At 50.1% G+C, this 20,364-nt stretch overlaps 2 protein-coding genes across 5 annotated transcripts in view; both read right to left on the minus strand.

Annotated features, from left to right (window-relative positions):
- PIGQ (phosphatidylinositol glycan anchor biosynthesis class Q) overlaps nt 1–16,198 on the minus strand; it is a 35,635-nt gene extending 19,437 nt beyond the window's left edge. The window contains exons 1-4 of one of the 4 annotated variants that reach the window (XM_033074064.2): nt 16,175–16,198; nt 12,107–12,797; nt 5,526–5,657; nt 3,869–3,989 (exon numbers count right to left, since the gene is read on the minus strand). In XM_033074064.2, coding sequence (XP_032929955.2) covers nt 3,869–3,989; nt 5,526–5,657; nt 12,107–12,771 — 918 coding nt within the window. In that variant the 5' untranslated portion in view covers nt 12,772–12,797; nt 16,175–16,198. Of the gene's footprint in view, nt 1–3,868; nt 3,990–5,525; nt 5,658–12,106; nt 12,798–12,947; nt 13,415–14,405; nt 15,538–15,827; nt 15,907–16,174 lie in introns of those variants that run through there. The other 3 variants (XM_033074065.2, XM_033074063.2, XM_033074066.2) reach the window with 3 other exon arrangements.
- NHLRC4 (NHL repeat containing 4) lies at nt 15,824–18,519 on the minus strand. Its single transcript, XM_042779782.1, has 2 exons — nt 17,950–18,519; nt 15,824–16,102 (listed from the first exon to the last, which is right to left on the minus strand). Exons 1-2 carry the CDS (start codon nt 18,502–18,504, stop codon nt 15,824–15,826), a joined length of 834 nt encoding a protein of 277 aa, XP_042635716.1. The 5' UTR covers nt 18,505–18,519.
- Nucleotides 18,520–20,364: the final 1,845 nt, after the last annotated feature.

Raw genomic sequence — 20,364 nt, forward strand, 5'->3', positions numbered from 1 at the left:
GGGAACAGAGCTGGGGAAGGGGCTGGAGCACCAGGAGAGGCTCAGGGAGCTGGGAAAGGGGCTCAGCCTGGAAAGAAGGAGGCTCAGGGGGAACCTTCTGGCTCTCCCTGACAGGAGGGGACAGCCAGGGGGCTCGGGCTCTGTTCCCAGGGAACAGGGACAGGACAAGGGGACACGGCTCAAGTTGTGCCAGAGAAGGTTTAGATTGGATACTGGGAAAATTCCTTCACTGAAAGAGTGGTCAGGCACTGGCACAACTGAGGCAGTGGTGGAGTCACCATCCCTGGAGGCACTTGTGGACAGGGTTAGTGGTGAACACAGGGGTGCTGGGCTGATGGTTGGACTTGGTGACTCTAAAGGTCCTTTCCAGCTTTCAGGTTCTGCCTGGTGCAAGTCAAGAGTACGCTCCAAAGCTCTCCTGGTTCAGATACACCTGCCCTGTGTCTGTTGCAGGTGGTTGGGGCTCTAAGATACATTTTTTTATAAGTTAACATCTAAAAATATTTTTCAGGAAGTTTTCTCTCTGCTTGCTTTGTTTATAGATCAGTGGAACAAGACTGAGTAGGAACATACATCAAATTATCTCCAAGCCCCAGTAAAGCTTTTGCAGGCATAATCTATGATAAATATGTAACTGTTTCAAACAGATTGCAGCTCAAGAAAAAGAGACATGGCAAGGATAAAAGAGATGAAGGAAAAAAACAAACGAGGTAGTTTATAAGCAGTTCTGTTTAAAACCAGCACAGAGCTTTAAGTCAGGTATTTGTGAAAGAAGGCTGTCTTGTGGAAGGCAAAAGCAAGGACAACCATTGGGAAGCCTGGTGGGATCAAGAGGAGGATGAAGGTAGGAGTTGTGAGGTAACCTACAGAGGGAAGATTATTCAAGTTTTCCATTTTTGGATTTGAAAGCCTGCTTCAAAAATCAGTTCTTCCTAACAGCTCCTTGCCAGTTACTCCCTGGGTGTCTCTGAATCACATCTGCCTCACTGAGTGACAAAAGCAACTTGTTATTACAGCCAGCACAGCACAGCTCACCACGCTGGGAAAATGGGAGCTGCACTCAGTGATGTCTTGTGCAGCATCAACAATTGCCACCCAAGTGCTGATTTGAGATCCATTTTATCAGAAGATGACAAGGGATGGCCAGGGAACACAGCCTACACGCCTGGCAGCAGGCTGAGCTTGTGACCCTGGCAATGCTGTGAGTCAAAATAATCCACCTTCCTTCCAGAGAGATGTTGGTCAGAAAAACCTGAGCACAGTATCTAGACCCCACACAGCTGGGATTTTGTCAAAGTTAAAATCAATCAATCAAACCAATAAGGTTATGTGTTATATAAGGATAGCCTGTCAATATGAAAATCATTAAGGTTAAAGTGAGGTTATGTATATAGCCTTATTATACATAACAATCTTATTATAATAACAATATAGAGTTGGAAGGGACCCATCAGCATCATCCAGTCCAGCTCCTGTTCCTGCCACCCTGTGCATCCCTGGCAGTGCTGTCCAAACACTCCTGGAGCTCTGGCAATCTCAGGCTATGCCCATTCCCTGGGGAGCCTGGGCAGTGCCCAGCACCCTCTGGGGCAAATGAGATATCCAATGTTCTGTCTACCAACAGACACAGAGGTGTAGGGTCAATGATATCAGCAGATCTGGGCATGGCTCAAAGCAGAAGAGTGTTAGGGAAGGAACAGGAGCTCTCTGCACACAGGGAATGCTGAGTTACTGAATTTGGCAACACACAAGCACTTGAGAAAGCCCAGCGATGGGAATAATGCAGACCAGATGGACACTCAGCAGCAGAGAAGAAACCCAGTGCTGAATGGCTGAGGGGAGATTTTGCTATCGTACTGGAAAAGAAGTGGTGCTGGCTTGCACACCACTTGCTGAAGTCATTGGTTTATTTTGGGATCACTCAGATCTGCATTTTTTGCGGCCTGTACATAATGCATATCAATCAATGCCCAGCAAAGGGAATAAAAAGACTCCAAATGATTTTATGTCCACAATCTCAAATGTTTGAAAGAAGAAAGTAAGGGTGGAAAAAAGAAGAGTTGTGAGTGGCCTGAACTGATAAGCCTGGAAAAACAGGGAAGAAAGGCTCTGACTGGCTATCAGCTGCTCCAGACATGGAGGAGTCAGCACTTCCAGGAAAGAGAGCAAACAGCTCCTGGTGATAGCCAGGTAACAGAGTCCACACACGGAGGAGACGTGGTGAAGATAGCTGTCACTGTGATGCAAAAGCTGAGTGCCAGATGAGCTAAATTACTGAAAGGTGAACAAAAAAGCAACCCTCACAAGCAAGCCTGTCCAGGACAGGTGCTGGGGGTGGACACACCTTGAGCACAAGGAGTGTCCATCTGCCAAAGACACTGGGCAGATGGAATCCCTCCCAAAGCCACCTGTGCAACCAGGAATGCAGCCAAAGCCACTTCCCTGCAGATTTGTTAAGAAATCAGATTTCTGAGAGCTGGGCACTTCTAGTAATCCCAAAGGGAAAGCTCTAGAGAACTTCAACTTCTCCAGCTGAAATATCTGTAAGGGAAAAGATGTAGGAATGAGACTTAGAAGAATATTTCCAGTGTATAGCTCAAACACAAGAGCAAGTGTTGTGCAACAAATGTGGTTCTTCCTACCCACCACCACTGCTGAGTAGTGTCTACAACAAACATGCTGTCCTTAAAAGTTTGACTATGAAAGATAAGAAAACCAGCAATAATCCTGATCCATAGCTATGTTGGACACTCCATACATGCTTTCTGAAAAGTCCAGCATGTGCAAGAATGATCAGAGACCTTGTAATAATTAAGGAGTTAGACATGGACTGAGAAGATCATTATCAAGGGAATTGTGAGCTCTTCCCATGAAATGCAGCCTAAGTAGGAAAAATAAACCACTTCTAAAATTCTCTGATCAAAATCAAATTCTTCCCAATCAAGAACCTGGAGAAAGAGAAGACATTCTCCAGCTGCTAGAAAGAATGGAAAAACTCATTCAGAAACTAAAGAAAGGTGGGCAGAGAAAGGATTAGGCTGTGCAGCTGCGTGGCAGGGCTCAAAATTGGCTGCACATGTATTTCCAAGACACAGAAGCTCTTAAAACAGAGCTGATGTCAGATTAATGGTCTGGTCTTCAGCCTCTGAAGTACATTATATGTTCCTTACTGCCACTAAACAGATACACTGGAGCTCTGCACCTAAAATGAACCACCAGAAGAGCAGGGCAGTGTGAGTCATACTATTTGTGAATTTCTGCTGATGTTGAGGGATCTCAGTGGGCAAGAGGAGTTATATTTAAGAAAATCACAAGACACAGCAAGTTTTCCTAGTTTAGCATCCATACCCCAGAGCTCCTCAGCAGGATTTCAGGTGTTTGCACCCTGACCAGCAAAGCCTTTGGACTTCCCCATGAAACTCCTTTCACAAGCACAGCTGCACTGATTACCATGTTTGACTTTCCAGCAATTTATTAGATTCAACCCAGGTTACAGCTTTTTTTTCACCACAAACAACCATACAGCAACAACTTGAGGACACTTTCTGTTGACTCCAGAAAAAAATAAAAGCACTGTGGCTCCATAACCACCCAACCTGCAGCTGCAGAGCTCTGTCCAAGCCATAATTGCTCCTTTAGAAGCTGGAGGAGCCCTCCCATAAACATCTAATTACTATTCACAGCCCATGCAAAGCAGAGCGGAGTTTTTTCTGAGCAGTCCCAACAGACATGATTTGAAGATTTCACTGTCCTTGAGGAGACCTAATTTGCACGACTTCAGACAGGTCTCCCTGAAAGCCTTGTGTGTGAGGCACAGCCTCCTTACAACCACCTAAGGCAGGAGTTGGGCAGCGCCCACCAGACTTACATCAGCCACAGGGATGAGAGTGTCAGCAAGGTGACCAATGCGGTTCTTCCTGTACAGCCATGACATCAGCAGTATCCCCAGGGCTACATCAATCAGCAGAGACATAAAGATGTTTGCTTTCCTACAGGCAGGGTAGAGAGAAGCAGAGTTAGAGAAAAAGGAAGGACAGCGTTTAATGTTTCAATGACAGTTGTTGGCTTTGCTTATGTAGCACCTTTAATATCCCAGGGACACCAGGACAACTCACTGAAGAAGAACAATTTTGGAATCTTTTCACTTCCACTGATGTGCTGTTCTTTCTGTAGGCAAGACAGGTTTGTTCAGCCTGGAGAAGGGAAAACTGAGGGGAGACCTCACAGCTGTTTACAGCTTCCTCCTGAGCAGCAGCTCTGATCTATGACCAGGGACAGGACCTGAAGGGATGGCTGGACTGTACCAGGCGAGGTTTAGGTTGGATCTCAGGGAAAGGTTCTTCCCTCAGAGGGTGCTGGGCACTGCCCAGGCTCCCCAGGGAATGGGCACAGCCCCGAGGCTGCCAGAGCTCCAGGAGTGTTTGGACAGCACTGCCAGGGATGCACAGGGTGGGATTGTTGTGGTGTCTGTGCAGGGCCAGGAGTTGGACTCGTGATCCTTGCGGGTCCCTTCCCACTCAGGATATTCTGTGATTCTAAACTCAGAGTCACTCAGAGCCTGCCACACCACAAAACCTTTCTTAGTAGGGAGCAAAGAGGGGAATGAAGCTCCAAAGAGGAATATTAGACAGAAAGGTTTATACACACCCAGGGGGGATTTATCAATTACCAGTACTGAGGGCACCAGTGCTTGGTGCACCCACACTGAGATCAGATGGCTTTCTCAGACAAGGCAATAAATAGTGGTTTGGGGTTCATACACAAACCCAGAAGGGCTGCTGCGCTGCCCCTTCCTCCCTAAAGTTTCTGAATGGAATTCCATGACGTGAGTTCTTCAGGAAATCAGACTGAACAATCAGTTACTTTTGGCCTTCAAATCTGCTAATCTATTTTAAGTGCTCCCTGGGAGTCTATTACTGCAGGATCAGAGAACCACAGAACAAGACTGGCTGTGGAAGAGCCGTAGGGCATCCAATATCTGTCTCAGATCTCTGCTTTGTTCCTCTCACTGTGCTGCATGTTTGCTTTTTCTCTTACACTTTGTTACTGTTCTAACAGTGTAAGTGGAGTCTCTGGTCTGCAGTTTTCCACAAAAACCTTCCCCAAAAGAGAGAAAGAGGGGAGCATTTAAACCTTTCTGCTCTTATGGAAAGGGCCACTGAGCACTGATGGACGGCCATAGTTGACAGCAGCATGTGAAAGCAATGAGCCTGTGGGAGCAGTGACAGCAAAGCACTCACACATGGGTGCAGTACAAGTTTTTGGAGTGCAATATCCCAGTTGTCTTTCCTGGGCTAGGGAAAAAGTCAGGTATCTGGCAAAAGGTATAATTAACATATAAAGATACAAATATAACTGCATATGAATACAGCCCAGAGTAAAGATGTGAAACTAGCAGGAAACAGAGCAACATGATAGGGTGCAGTGAGGACATAGTGCTGTCTAGGCATGGGATCCATGGTTTGGGCTCCCCAGGGAGACAGGAATAGAGCCAAGACACACCTAACTTTACATGTACTCCATACCTCATCAGTTGATTTTGGTTTTGAGCCTTCTTGTTGCTGCTGATGATCTGGAGGTGCTGCAGGCGATGTCCCAGCTGCTCACAAGTTGAGAGTTTGCTCCACAAGAAAGACAAAGGCCAAAACTTCAACACCCTGCAGAAACACATGGGAATGTCTCCTATTGCCTTTGTCATGCAGCAGGCAGGCCAGTATCCAACATCCACACAAAACAGTCAATGTTAAGTTAAGGTTGTGCAACCAGAGCTGGTGATTAGATGTTAATGACTCTCTGAAAGATTAACAGAATTAAGGCAGCCTTGCCAGACCAAGACATGTAGACAACCCAAGCTCCCATTTGCACTCTGTCAAACCACATCTCACTCTTCCAAGGAAGCCACAAGGCAATCCTGATTCCAACCTCTGCTTTTGAATATATCACTGGGCTTGCACAATGCTCCCATCTCCAGGAGAGCAGAGTCAAGTTCTGTTCGGTGCAATAATACAACATGGTGTAAGTGCTGCACAAACCCCAGTGTTATTACTCATCACAGATCATGGAATGGTTTGGGTTGGAAGGGACCTTAAAGCTCATCTCATTCCACCCCCTGGTATGGGCAGGGACACCTTCCATTGTCCCAGGCTGCTCCAAGCCCTGTCCAACCTGACCTTGGACACTTCCAGGGACCCAGAGGCAGCCACAGCTTCTCTGGGCACCCTGTGCCAGGGCCTCACCTCCCTCACAGGGAACAATTCCTTCCCAAAATCCCATCCATCCTTGTCCTCTGGCACTGGGAAGCCATTCCTCCTTGTCTTTCCCCTCCATCCTTTATCCAAAGTCCCTCTCCAGCTCTCCTGGAGCCCCTTTAGGCCCTGGAAGGGAGGTTCCCCCAGAGTCTTCTCTTCTCCAAGTGAACACCTCCAGCTCTCCCAGCCTGGCCCCAGAGCAGAGGTGATCACAAGTCTCTGTGTGGTGTGAGCCTGGTATAGCAAACAGCTGTGCCCTCCAAGCAGTTTGTGTCCCTTCCCCTGCTCTTTCCTTTTTTCTTCCACTTGATCCTTCTCTTCTTTTTTTCTTTTCTTTATTACTTCCAAATTCCTTTTTCAGGGTCTTCACTTCTACCTCCTCTCCACTGCCCTGCAGTGACCAGCATTATGTAGATAACACAGTATTTAGCATTTAATTAGGTTTCAAAGTTAACATCCACATTAGGATTGTAGGGGAGGAAACAGTCACAAGGTTCTTTTCTTATGACTCAGAAGAAAAGCACTAAATGATGCTTAATTATTTTGAGGAGTTACTTTTATTACCACACAGCCTATAAAGCAAGGACAGTTGGTGATTTGTGCAGGCTGAAGTGACACAGTACTGGGTGCAGGCTGGTCATAAAAACCACAGCAACACATGGCACCAGGTTTGGTTTGGGGGATAAATTCTGATGTGGACATAATTAGGATCACTTCTCTCCTGTACACAGGAGTACAATACACCAGCCAGTGCCGTTGTTGCACTATTTTGACAGTGTTTCACTGGCTTTTGTTACAGGTCCAGGAACCCACGGTCACTTCTAGTCACTTCACCTACTCCCCTGTGCTGCTTTGGCATGGTCTTTGAGGTTACATTCATTTCACACACTACCATTATTCCTTATATCCTGCTTCACTTTGGAAATTGCACAGCTGTTTGAATCAGTACTGAGCATGGCTTGGAGATGGATGCCCGTGCAAACTCTGCATGCCTTCCATGGATTTCGCCCGGAGCTTGCCAGCCCGTGCCCAGCAGCAGATGCCTCCAGGACTGCCAGGATGGGCACACTGGGGTGCCCACTATTTATATGATTCACACCAATCACAAGGGTATGGTTCCTCCAAATCCTGCTCAGTTCCCTGGGGCTGCTGTCCCCTTCCTCCCTGCATCCTCCTGAGCCCTTTGAACCCCACTTCGTGCACAGTTTGCCAGCTTAAGGACGCGAGTGTTGAAGTCCCCCACTTCCCCCTCCCTCTCCATTCAAATTTCAGACACATTGGGTTTGAAACACAGGCAGTGTACTGTGAATCACTCTTAATTTGAGGTCTCCAAGTTACTCAGCTCTGCGCTACAGCCTCCCACCTTGGAGACAAATGAATGCACTGTTCCTCAGCTGACTTGTCAGGAGGAGGGAGCTGAGGCGGTGGAGAAAAGAGCACTGTGCAGGGGAGGGACAGGGAGGTGACTGCTCTGGCCACTGATCACACACACCTGGGCTCACAGATTCACCAAGACACAAGAGCAGATGAGTTTTCCCTTCCAATTATGCCCCACCTCAGTGGTTACAAACTCTGGTGTGGCAAAACTTGTCTAGAGCAAAGAATTGCACTTGAAATGTAAAGAAGGGGAAGGAGGAATGCTCTACCTGTGGGATTATGTACAGATGGCTGAAGGTGAAGAATTAGGGGTCGAACACCAGCTGCCAGGCTCTGTCAGCTCAGGCAGAAAGCAGCAGCTCTGGGGGCCTGTGCCACACTACACACACACAGGGTGACAGTCCCATCCTCTCAGCAGTGAGTGTCTCCCACCATCCATGGCTGCTCCTCAAGCTGGAGGCAGCCAGCCCCTGGCTCACCCCCAGTCTGACACCCCTAGGGAAAGGACAGGCTGCTGTTGGGGAATGTCTTGCAGAAGTGGGAATGATTCTCAAAGCAGCCTCACCCCCCAGAGCACCACAACATTGTGCAGCCTGCAATGGTTCAGCTGGGCACCATGGGCCCAAAAGCACATCAGAGGGATGTCCTTATCTGTGCTACAACTGACTCCCTTTTCACTCACCACCACAAGCACAACCTCTAATCCACTCACATACTGTCTTTGGAAAGGAAATACATACACATACTTATTGAAATAAAAACACAAACATACTGCAAAAAGCTCAATAAAGCAGATGCAAGATGTGCTGTGGGAACTCTCCTCTCTGTGAGGACTGAGGAAGAAAGCAAAAAAATATTCCTTGCGTGGTCTCCTACCCCTCTGCACATCAATGTGCATTGCCAGAAATACTCCCACTTGTTTACCACACAGTATATAGAATAATTTTCAGAACTTCAATGGAAAACCAACCAGATTAAAAAACCCAAGAAAAATCCAGTGACATTGTGTCATTGCATTATTTAAGCAGCAGGAGATCTTTGGGGTATTTCCAAATACATGGAATTTTAGTACTAAATGAACATAGCCTCCATGAGTAAGTCTTGATTTTCCAATTCAGTTTTTTCCCAAGAGTGAGAGGGGAATTTTCAGATATCAGATGAAAAGCCAATTTTCCAAATCTGGATCACATGCAAATATTAAGCTCCATTAACCAGAGCTCCTGCATGTTTTCTTGCTCCTTGCTTGACACTGCAGGAGCAGTGCCTCCCTTTGGATGAGGAATTGGAGGTGCTTATAAACAGACAGTTTTTAAAAGGAGCACACGGAATTTATTACCTCAATAAAACGTCCTAATGTCCCCAAGAGCAGAGACCTTCAGGGATAATGGGAATGCTGCCCCCAAGTTCTCTGAAGCAGAATCGCAATGGCCACCCCTTAGCACACGGTGGTGCTGAAGAAATGCTTTAATTCGGGATGTGAAGGACTTGGGAGCACTGGGTGAGTTTGGAGGGATGGTAGCAACTCACTCCCTGGGATTTCCAACACTGCTGCCCTGCTTCTCCTGTGCAAATACACAACAGGGGAATATTCAAAAAGCCCCAAGCCTCCCCAGCCTGAGAGGATGTTGCTGATCTCTTTCTTTAGCCTTTCAAAGCTGACTATCCCTTAACATCACATAAAAACTGAAAGAAAAAAGTCCTGTGACCTGAAGGAGAAAAAATCCAGTAGATCCTATTTTATGGGATGCCCTGTCCCAGCATGGGGAGGAGGAGACTGGAAGGACACCTGCATGTAACACCTTAAACCCCTCCTGCCTCAAGTATATTGGTATGAAAGAGGTTGTAACACATACCATGTCCAAAATGGAACCAAATTCCTTTAAATTACTTAGAAAAGGTCAAGCAGGAGACTTGCTGTAAACCCAGGTACTAATCTCTGCTCTCCAGGACTGATGTTTTAAAACACATATGAGATAAGTAAATATAAAGCTGATACTGTGGGTGAATAAAACAAAGGAGAGAGAAAGCTCTGCCTCCCAAGGCTAAGGACAGGCTCAGTGAAGGTTGATGCACAGCAAGACTTGCATTCTGCCTGCTGCCAGGTACAGCTGGCTTCTGCTCTACCTCAAAACATCCATCCTGGCCCTAGGAAAAGCTGAAGCCAGAATTCCTGAGAAGTTGGGCAGCAGCTATCTGGGCCCAACCTGCCAGCTGAGCTGGAGCTCCCAAATTATGTTTAGACTGCAGCCACCCGGAAGCTGGCAAGGCTTGGCCTTAACCTGACTCCAAGCCTGGCCTGAGTACTGACAGAAGCTGAGGTGGGACCAAGTGAGACCAAGTGCCTGTGCAGAAAAGAATCATCCTGTCTGTTGGCAGTGGCACACAGACAGAAAAGCTGATTCCAAATCTTCTGCCCAACCACAAAGTTGTGACTTAATCACCATTAAGAACCAGTACACACAGTATCTACAGCAATCCCAGGACACAGGGGTCCTCAATGACATGAGGTTTAACCTCCATCTCTTCCAAAAATCCAAAACTGGACAGTTTTCCCTTTGTGCACCAAAGGTACAGAAATTTTCTGCTGCTCAGAAAATCTTTGCATGGGACAAGTTTCACTGTACAGTAATTTCACGAATACAAGCCGCAGCAATTTGACAAAAATTTTGGTGGAAACCCGGAAGTGTGGCTAATACTCGGGGGCGGCTAATATGTGAATAATTTTCTGACATTTACAACCCCAGACGTGCCAGCCAGGGCGCCGAGCCAAGCACCTGCCAGTAAAAGCCGGCATTCCGCGATTGTTACAGTGTTACTCTGTTGCCCTGGCTCCCTGCAGGCAGCACGGGGGGCGGGGAGAGAGGCGGGAGAGCTCTCTTCTTCCCTCCTCTGCCGCAGCCCAGGGGAGGACGGGTGGGGGCGCGCGCCGCCATTGCTGCGGTTCGGGGAGAACGGGGGGAGGGGCGCACCGCCATTGCCGCGGCCCGGGGAGCCGACGGGGGCCCTGCGCAGCCATTGCCGCGGCCTGGGGAGGAGAGGGGGGGGGGTTGCGCCGTCATTGCCGCGGCTCCGGGAGCCGACGGGAGCCCCGCGCAGCCATTGCCGCGGCCCGGGGAGGGGGGAGGAAGTGCGCGCCACCATTGCCGCGGCTCGGGGAGCCGACGGGAGCCCCGCGCAGCTCGGGGAGGAGGCGGGGTGCTTTGTCCATGCCCGCCGCCGGCGCCACGGGCGCAGGAAAGCTCCGTCCCTGCCTGCCACCGCGGGGCAGCGCCGACCCGGGGTGACCGAGTCCAGTGGCAGCGGCGGGTGGCCCCGAGCGGCAGCACCGGGCTGGGCCACCTGGCCCCGTCAGCAGCCCCTAGCGGGCCGAGCCTGCACAGCCTTAGCTCAGGCAGTAAACCCCGCCCTCCCGCGGTTCTGTTACTAATTGCACGCGGGTCCTCCCTGCGAACGACAGAGCGGCTTATATTCGGGTGCGGTTTATTTATGGACAAAAACCGAAATATCTGCCAACACCCAGAGATGCGGCTTATACTCAGTGCGGCTTGTATTCGTGAATTTACTGTAATTCTTTTACAACCATATCACACAATTGGAAACCTGTTTAAAACCTTCATTCCCTTAGGCTCTACTTAAAAAGATTTATCCATGAACACAGTAGTAGCTGTGTTATCAAAAGTTCATCAATTATAGTGTCCCCTTGCAGCTTAGAACCAGAACTCCACTCCCTTCTGTGTCGCAACCTCTCCAGGTAGCTGCAGTGGTGGAATCACCACCCCTGCAAGTATTCAAAAAACATGTGTCACTTGGAAACATGGGTTAGTGGCGGCCTTGGCAGTGCTGGGTGAATGGTTGGACTTGATGATCTTAGAGTGGCTTTCCTAGGTAAATTATTCCATTATTCTAAGTTTCTCCCCTTAATATCCGCTCAGATTTAGTTTTCAGTCCAAGCACTTGTCATGTGTTACATTTGGAGCATCTTAGTCAGGATCACGGTTGTAAGAACAGGATTTCACCAAGGATTCAGGATAAGAAGCAATCCCTCTAAACTTCTATAAAGTGCCAAGGTTGCCTCTCAGAGAAAGGATGGATTTAGAAACAGTATTTGCTGATGTTTCACAGCTACAGAGGGACTCACAGCAAACAGGGAGGGAGTCCCCACCTACCGAGCCATTAAGGAGAGCCTGATGTCATTCTGTCAGCCACAGAATAGCTGGAAATCCACTGCTTCAATTGTGATGAAACTGAAGCAGGGCTGAACAATCCCTGCAGCAAATGGGGAGAACATGAATGCCACCCCAGAAAACCTCCCAGGTCTGAGGGAGTCTTTGGCCTTGTGTTTTCAGTGGAGCTCCAACAGGACCTCTTGCAGCAGCCTGTTTCCAACAGAACAATTTTGTATCACATTTCTCAGGGGGTTCAGCAGTAGTCCGGCAGTGCCTAAACACAAAAGACATTTCCAGGCATGTCACATCACCTACCTGCTCCTGCAGATCCCAGAGAGCAGCGAGAGCAGGAAGGTCAGCACCATACAGGCAGGCACCGAGGCCTGCTTCAGCAGCTCCACGATGATGCTGGCCTCCACCCCATCCGACTGCCAGTGTGTCAGCTTGATGGGCCCCTCGTCGTACCTGTCTGTCATGAATAGCACCTGGCTCCTGGCCACCGTGTCAAAGATGGCTGAGAGCTTTGAGGCATCCTCTGCGCCCTGGCCAGCTGTGTCCAAAGAGGGGTGCATATGGGAAAGCATGACCTTGCGCTGGTCATAGTACACCAAGATGATTTCTTCCTTCTGAGGGTTCTTAGAGTGTTTCTGGAGGGTAGAACAGCTCCAGAATTTGCTGTCTCCCTCTTTGCTTATCTGGATCCATGGCTCATGGCAGAATATGGTCCCAAGGTCTTCCAAGAACTCACTGAGACTCTCTTCCTTCTCTTGTTTGCTGTTGCTCCATGAGCCAAGCACAGAAACACTGACTTTAGTCACACGCTGAACTTCCCCAAGGTACTGCTTCACCTGGACAGGAATAAAGGGGAAGTGCACCACAGCAAGGATGACAGCAGAGTTCTGCTCGGAGATCCAGCGGCCGATCAGAATGCCGCTGTCTGCCGAAGAGCAGCACGATGGAAAGAACACCTTCAGCACCATGGCAGTGACCCTGGAGGGACCTACACCTGCCAATAAACACAAAAATTAACCTTGAGGATGGTGAGTAAACACAAGGAAAATCTGAGCTGGCCAAAGCCACCAGAGAGAAGAACAGCATTTTCAAAAACACAACCACTTGAGTAATGACATTAGTGGCAGCCATCACCCATACACACATTCAAGAGGTTCCTGATGACCTGCAGTCCTTGAAGTGAAGGAAGGTGAGCATGGAGTTTCCCAGCAAAGCCCTTCTCCCAGTCCTGGGAAGGTCTTTCATGGTGGTACACAGATAAGCACTGTCCATCAGACCAGCCAAGATCTGGAGTTCACCCAGCCTTAGATCTTGGATCCCACACTGGATGTGCTGGAGCACTTTCTAGAGAAGGGACTACATCACAGCATACTGTGGTGCCTCTGGGGAGTATTTCCTGCTGCTACCAACAATCAAACACTGGGTCATACCATTCAGTCTTCTTTACCACCTTACAACCCAGAGCTCAGCTCTGCAGCAAACTCACAGAGCAACCTTGATCCCATCACTCAGCTCCTCCTGCCTCACTCCTCTCACGTGGAAACTGAGATGATCACTTTGTCAGAAGGGACTATAGTGATTAATTGAAGTAGTTTTAATTCATTAGATTCAACAGCCTAAAAAAGGAGAAGTATCTCTGCTTTATCAGCGGTCTTTATCTTTGTGCTTTTCTCCCCATCATTAAGAACACATCTCAATGGCCTTAGGAGACTTTTCCAGAGAGGAGCTTTGAGGCAGTTGACAGTGTCTCTTTAAATAAGGTGGAGGTTTCTAACAGGAATATAATTGCAGTAAGGAGGGCGCTGGCGCAGAACAGGCGGCACCCGCGCCCGTTGTCCTTTCCTGTCCTTCAGTGCTTTGTTACGGATGTGAAAACTCCACAGGGCCCCGAGGCTGCTCCTCTGCAAGGGACCCAGTCAGTTGGAAAGGGAACACAGAGGGTATTTACAACACAGAGAGAGGATGTGCAGCAGGAAGGGCCTGGTGGCTTTGTTTTTCTCTCCTTTAGTAGAGAGCTGAGCCAGTAAAGCTCAGCACCCGGGAATTTCCTACAGCATGGAGGGACGGAGCAGAAGCTATGGGGAGTGATTAACCTCTGGGGTTAATCACTCACAGTGGGGCAATCTGGGGAACAGTGGACTCCCCATCCCTGGAAGTGTCCAAGGACAGTGGACAGTGTCCCTGCCAATGGCAGGGGGTGGAACAAGATGGTCTGCAAGGTCCTTTCCATGCCAAACCATTCCATGGTTTGGATCTGTGATGATTCTTCTGAGATCCTGCTTCCTCACAGCCTCCAGGTCTCTGAGGTTATCCCTCTGGTCAAAGAGGGAGAAATGAAGTCCCTCTGTGGCCTCCAGATCTTGCTGGGGGTTGGAGGATCTCTGGAGCAGCAAGGGCCAGTGCTGGGTGCTTTCCGCACCTGCAAACACTGTGCTTCCAGCACCAACAAAATCCCTCAGGAGAGGGAAGCCTTGGGGTGTACTTTGCAGTTCTGCCATAAAAGGTAAAATTCAGTCCAAGGAAAAACATCAAAGACAGCCCCATGATGGTTTTCCTATCGAAGAAGGGAAAGTTATTGTGAATATTGCTACAAGAGACTCACAGTGTCTGTGCATGTCCTTAAAGGTCTGTCCATCCACTGGACATTTCAGAGAGGAATTGTCAACTGACTCTTCATACACACATTTATTTTTCACTGAGATTGTTTTTAAAGATAACCACAATCCTCTGGGAGAACTTCTCATGGAGCAGAAACACTTTTTGTCCTTATCTTCTCTAGTTTGTGAGTTTTTCCTCTTACACCTTCCCCAACTTTTAAAATTTACATAGTTTTATGCACCCAACCACTCTGGCTATAGCTTAGGTAAAATGATCTGCCCTTTGGCTGCTGGAGACAGAAGATTCTGATATGGTTTTCAGGTTGTACAAAATATCTTGATAGTTGAAAACCTGGCTGATCAACTATCCTTATGTTAATGTGTCTCATATTCCCAAATCCACGACTTGTCATGCATCCACCTCATTCATTTCAATAGACCGAAATATCAAATGTCATCACAGTCAACTGCTTCATTGCCGCTAATTTTAACAGAAAAATCTTACTAATGCTCATGCAGTCCCTGTTCATCAAGTGCCTAAAATCTTCAAGTTTCTGCTGAAAATATCCAACTTTCCCTGACAGCACCAATGACACGATCTCAGGTCACCAACACAAACAAAATAAACACCACCTAAAACGTGTTAATGCAATCAACAAGTGAATACAGGACCTCAGGACTGATTAATTCCAGAATTTTTGTTAGAAAAGCAAAGGTGAATGGTGGGACCTGGCCATGGTTTCACCCCAGAGGGTGTCCTGCGGCCACAGGGTCTCAAGAGGGACTGATGTGATCCCACAGCAGACCCACACGTCAGTATCCCGTGTTCCTTGCAGGGGGGTTAGGGCCAGGATAACAAATCATAGAACCGTGGAATTGTAAAGGTCAGGAAAGCCCCCTAAGACCATCAAGTCCAGTCATTCCGCCAGCACCACCAGCAGCACCACTAAGCCATGCCCTCAAGTGCCACATGCACACGGCTTTTTTAAAACTTCCAGGGTTGGCATTTCACCACTGCCCTGGGAAGCCTGTAACAGTGCCTGACCGTGTTTGCGTGAAGAAATGTCCCCATCTATCCTATCTATATACAAATTAAACCTCTCCTGGCACGACTTAAAAGGCATTCTCTCTCATCCTGTCCCTGCTCCCTGGGAGCAGAGCCCGACCCACCCTGGCTGTCCCCTCCTGTCAGGGAGTTGTGCAGAGCCAGAAGGTTCCCCCTGAGCCTCCTCCTCTCCAGGCTGAGCCCCTTTCCCAGCTCCCTCAGCCTCTCCTGGGGCTCCAGCCCCTTCCCCAGCTCTGTTCCCTTCCCTGGACACACTCCAGCCCCTCAGTGTCACGAGGGGCCCGGCGCTGCCCCCGGCCCGGCCGGGCCTCCCCGGTGCCCACGCAGGCCCCGCGCCCGGCCCGGTCCGCCCCGCTCCTACCGCCCGCTCCGCTCCGCCGCTTCCGCCCGCGGTTGCTCGGAGACGCCGCTGTCGCCGGGCCGTGCAGCGGGACGGGCCCGGCCGGCGCCAACACCCGCCACCCGCGTTCCGCCGTGCCCCGGCTCCCCGCTCCCGGCGTGTCGGGCCCCGCTCCTGGCAGCGCCGCTCCCCAGGCTCGTCCCGGCGCCTTCCCGCGGGCCCCGAGAGCGGCGGGGCCGCCTCAGCCGCGCGATAAGGAGCGGCAGTGCCGCCCGCCTGCCGTGCCACCGCCCGGGCTGGATCGGGGCCAGGAGCTCGGCCGTGCTCACGGGACACTCTTGGCTCCGTCCTCACAGCCAGGGGCTCACCTGTCCTCACAGGACCCCGCTGTGCTCTGTTCCCAAAATCGAGGGGCTCCGCTGTACTCATGGGACCCTGCTGTCGCTCATCCCACAGGCCAGGCTCTCGCCTTTCCGTGTGAGACCCCATTGTCCTTCATCCCCAAAGTCCAAGGACTCATCTTTCCGCAGGCGACTCCGTTGTCCCCCATCTCAGTGGCGAGGGTCTCGGCTGTGCTTGTGGGACGCTCTTGACCCCCATCCTGACCGCCTCAGAGGATGCCTGGCCCAGCAGAGCCTCACTGGTGCCAACAGGCGCCCAAGAGCTTTGTCCTGTTAACCAGCAGTGGGCTTGGGCCAGTGAGCTTGGGAAGGTGCTGGGCAGCATGAGAAGGCCCCACATGGAAAGGGAGAGAAGGTGCAGAAGTGGGGGTGGGCTAGGGAAAAAGTTTGCGGTTTTATTTTTGTTGTTGGGTACCACAGAATTGGAAATAAGATGGAGAAGATTTGGTCTTCTGGGAGGGAGCTCAGCTTCCTGGGGTGGGACAGGCTGAACCCCCCATTCCTGCAGACCATGCAGCCCTGCTCCCTGCTGTTGCCTCATTCTGCAGGGACAGGGGTCCTGGAGGGAGCCATGGCATGTCTGCTGTGTTCAGTGCCTGTTCCAGGGCCAGGAGGGAGCAAGGCCCTCTCCAGGGATCATTTGGGATGAGAGGCAGTGACTTGTGTCTGGGACATCAGCAGAGACCAAGGAGTCGTTGGGCTCCGTGCCCACACCAAGTGCTGGAGTGGGGAGAGGAAAACGCCTGTCCCTGAAGCGGCACACCCTGCCCGCCTTTCCCCTGGCCCCTGCCGATAAAGGCAGCAACATCTCTGAGCCCTCCTTTTCAGAGGACAACAGGGCAGCTTCAGCAGTCTGAGGACTTCCACGTTTCCATATGGAATTTACTCCGTGCAGTAGTTGTTGCTTCCCTGTAGAGGTCAGGAATGCAGCACAGAAGGAGTTACCTTCATCTCACCCTTTTCCTGAAGTCTGCTACTGACCCAGTGTGCTGTTCTCTGATTGCAAAAAACCCTCCCTAATAGCCTGGGAATTAATTAGGACAGAGCAGTTGGCTCAATCGTGACTGGAGAGGGCTTGAAGAAGCCTGATTTAGTGGAAGATGTCCCTACTCAGAGTGGAGATCTAGATGATCTTTAAGGACCCAGTCCAATCCATTGTGTGATTCCATGATTCTGTGATAGAGCATGGACTTCTGGCATGTCCTTACCCCTCCCCTTACCCCTGATGCTCTGGATCAGGAAGATGGGACTATGGCACATCAAAATCACATGGAGAGAGAATAAATATTTATATTAGCTTTGGAAAACACACAAGGAGTCAAGGGTGTGGTGATAACAAGTTTGCCAAGGCACCAATGCAAGGCTTGTTCTGAGCAGCTGGGTCAACCTGGTGGGTTCACAGCTAGTGGTCTAGTCCTAGAGAAGCTGGGGACCATCAGGCAGTCAGGTCTGGGGCAATGTCCCATTCCTGGAAATGTCCAAGGCCAGGTTGGACAGGGCTTGAAGCAACCTGGGATAGTGGAAGGTGTCCCTGCCATGAGATGGCCTTTACATTCCCTCCCAACCCAACCCATTCCATGATTCTATTCCATGAATGTGTGAGAGCAGTGGAGCTCTCAGCCTGACAACAGATGCACAGCTCAGTGGGGCTGCAGGGGAACCACCCCCCCTCCCCTCCTGTGTGTTTGTTTGGGGTCAGTACATGATGCCCCAGCATTGGTGGGTCTGTACGGGGGCCTCACACGGTACTTAAAGACTTTGACACAGTTCTCCACTGTGTCTGCCACAAAGAGGTGCCCAGAGGAGGAGCAAGCCATGCCAGCAGGCCTCTGCAGCCCGGTGGACACCAGGCAGATGGGAGCTCCATGCTCTGGGAACAAGTGGACTGTATGGTGCTGCTCATCTGCCACCAGGATACTGCCATCCCTGTCCACACAGACCCCAGCAGGGTTGCCAAACTGGTGTCCATATTTGCTGCTGAGGGAGCAGAGAAGCTTACGGCTGCTCATGAAGACCTTGACATCTCCACACTCCTCACTCACCACAAAGCCTCCACTGGGCACTGGACTGATGTAGCGAGGTCCCTGCAGATTGGGGACAGAGTGGGCATTGAGTGTCCTGAAGGCATGGTCCAGAGCAAAGCTGTGCACTTGACCTTGTGCATAGTCTGCTACCAGGATCTTGCCCATAGAGTCTACTCCAATACTCCTGGGGGAACCAACCTTCCTGATTTTTATCCATTCCCCCTTGGAGAGGCTGGTGTGAGGGTTGAAGACCCAGATGGCTTCATTCACCATGTCAGCTACAGCCACCATTCCCATCCTAGTCACAGTCACATCTTCTGGCAAGAAAATGCTGCCTCCCTTGCCCATTTGCTGGCAGGGCAGAGACTGCAGTGTGTGGCCTGTGCTGCTGAGGACGTGGACCCAGGGAGCACTCTCAGCTGTCACATAGATGGAGCCATCCAGGGAGCAATGGATTCCACTGACACCCCCATAGCGGCTGCCGGTGGGGTTGGGAATCTGCCGGACCAAGTCATCCTGGCAATAGTGGAGGAGGTTCTTGATGTTGTCCAGATCTCCACACAGGTTTTTGACCTTATCTGCAAGCTGGTGGACCTGGTGCTGGGTCACCATGCCCATGCCACACTGGTTGTGCAGCAGCGGGCTGGCTGACTGCAGTGTGCTAAATGACTTCAGCTGGAGGCTATAGATGGTTTTCAGAAGCTTCTGCTTTAGCTGGCTGGTCTCCAGCGTGCAGTCCATGACAAATCTCTTGTTCCTGTTTGGGGGAAGCAGTTAGGACCATGACTGTCCCTGCCTGCTGCCATCTCTAGGGGCATGCTATGGTGTTTGCCATCTACCCAGGGTCAAGGTGTTGGTACTAGTCTGGATTTACTGCATTCTAGAGAGACCACATCACTTTGTTGCCATCTAATTGTGAAATAAAGACAAACAAGGACCATGGCACAGAAATAGAAGGGTCAGCAAGCTGGATCTGCAGCTGGAGGAACAAGCCAAAAAGGTCCAACATCTCCAACAGGTCAACTGGTGTCAGATGTGGCCTGAAGATTTAAGTGTAAAGGTGAGTCCTGTGTGTGAACATCTTGATTGGGACCTCAGACTCTCCAGTTCCTGAGATAGTGGCTTCTTTCAGGTCTTTAACACTTGTTACCCCTATCTTCTGTGAGCCTCATGTCTCCAAACCAAGCTCAATCCACAACAGCCCTTGAGTCACTCAGGGTGGCCATTCCTCAACTCCCACATGTCAGCTGTCCGATGTGGCCAGACATGCCTTTGCTCAGGGCAGCCCCTTTCCCATCCAAATAGTTTCATAGAATGATAAAATACCCTGAGTTGGAACGAGCCCACAAGAATCATTGAATCCAACTCCTGGCCCTGCACAGACGCCCCAACAATCCCACCCTGTCCATCCCTGGCAGCGCTGTCCAAGCACTCCTGGAGGCTCTGGCAGCCTGGGGGCTGTGCCCATTCCCTGGGGAGCCTGGACAGTGCCCAGCACCCTCTGGGAGAAGAACCTTTCCCTGATAGCCAACCTAAACCTCACCTGGCACAGCTCCAGCCGTTCCCTGCTGGGTTCTGTCACAGGGAGCAGAGATCAGCATGTGCTGATCAAGTTATTTCTGAAGTAGCCAACAACTTGTCAAGAAGAAAAAGGAGGTTCTGCTCTGAAAGATACATTCAATCTTCACCATTTTTTCAGGCAAGAGAACCACCAAGAGAACCCAAATGTCTCTTTTGCACACTCTCCTGTTTTCAAACCAGGCAGCGATGGGAGCCCAGCTTTGCTGTGCTCTCCCCAGGCCTGGCTGGAGCATGGCTTATAACACGCAGCTGGCAAGAGAAATGTTAAGAGAAATATGACCTCATTAAAACTCCTGGAGAGGCACAGTTTTACTTTGCTTTAAATGTGATTATAATTGATATTATAATGGCCACACTTGGCTGCTTTGAGTTGTTTGCAAGCCATCACTCCACTTTTATTGACCCATGTCCCATGATTGCCTGGATCATGTGCCCTATGCTGCTCACAAAAGTGGCTTTTCCCCAGACCACGGCTGAAGAAAGCTAAGGCATACAGTGCCAAATGGTGCTTCTCTTTTGCAAATACTACAACTATCTAAAAGCCATCCTTGA

The sequence above is a fragment of the Catharus ustulatus genome, chromosome 16, assembly GCF_009819885.2.
Source record: "Catharus ustulatus isolate bCatUst1 chromosome 16, bCatUst1.pri.v2, whole genome shotgun sequence".
Taxonomy (NCBI): domain Eukaryota; kingdom Metazoa; phylum Chordata; class Aves; order Passeriformes; family Turdidae; genus Catharus; species Catharus ustulatus.

Coding starts and splice junctions, on each gene's coding strand:
- NHLRC4 (XM_042779782.1), bottom strand. CDS start 18,504: ATGGTGAATGAAGCCATCTGGGTCTTCAACCCTCACACCAGCCTCTCC. Junction 16,103..17,949: donor TCAAAGTCTTTAAGTACCGT/GTGAGGCCCCCG, acceptor GCCCCGATCCAG/CCCGGGCGGTGGCACGGCAG.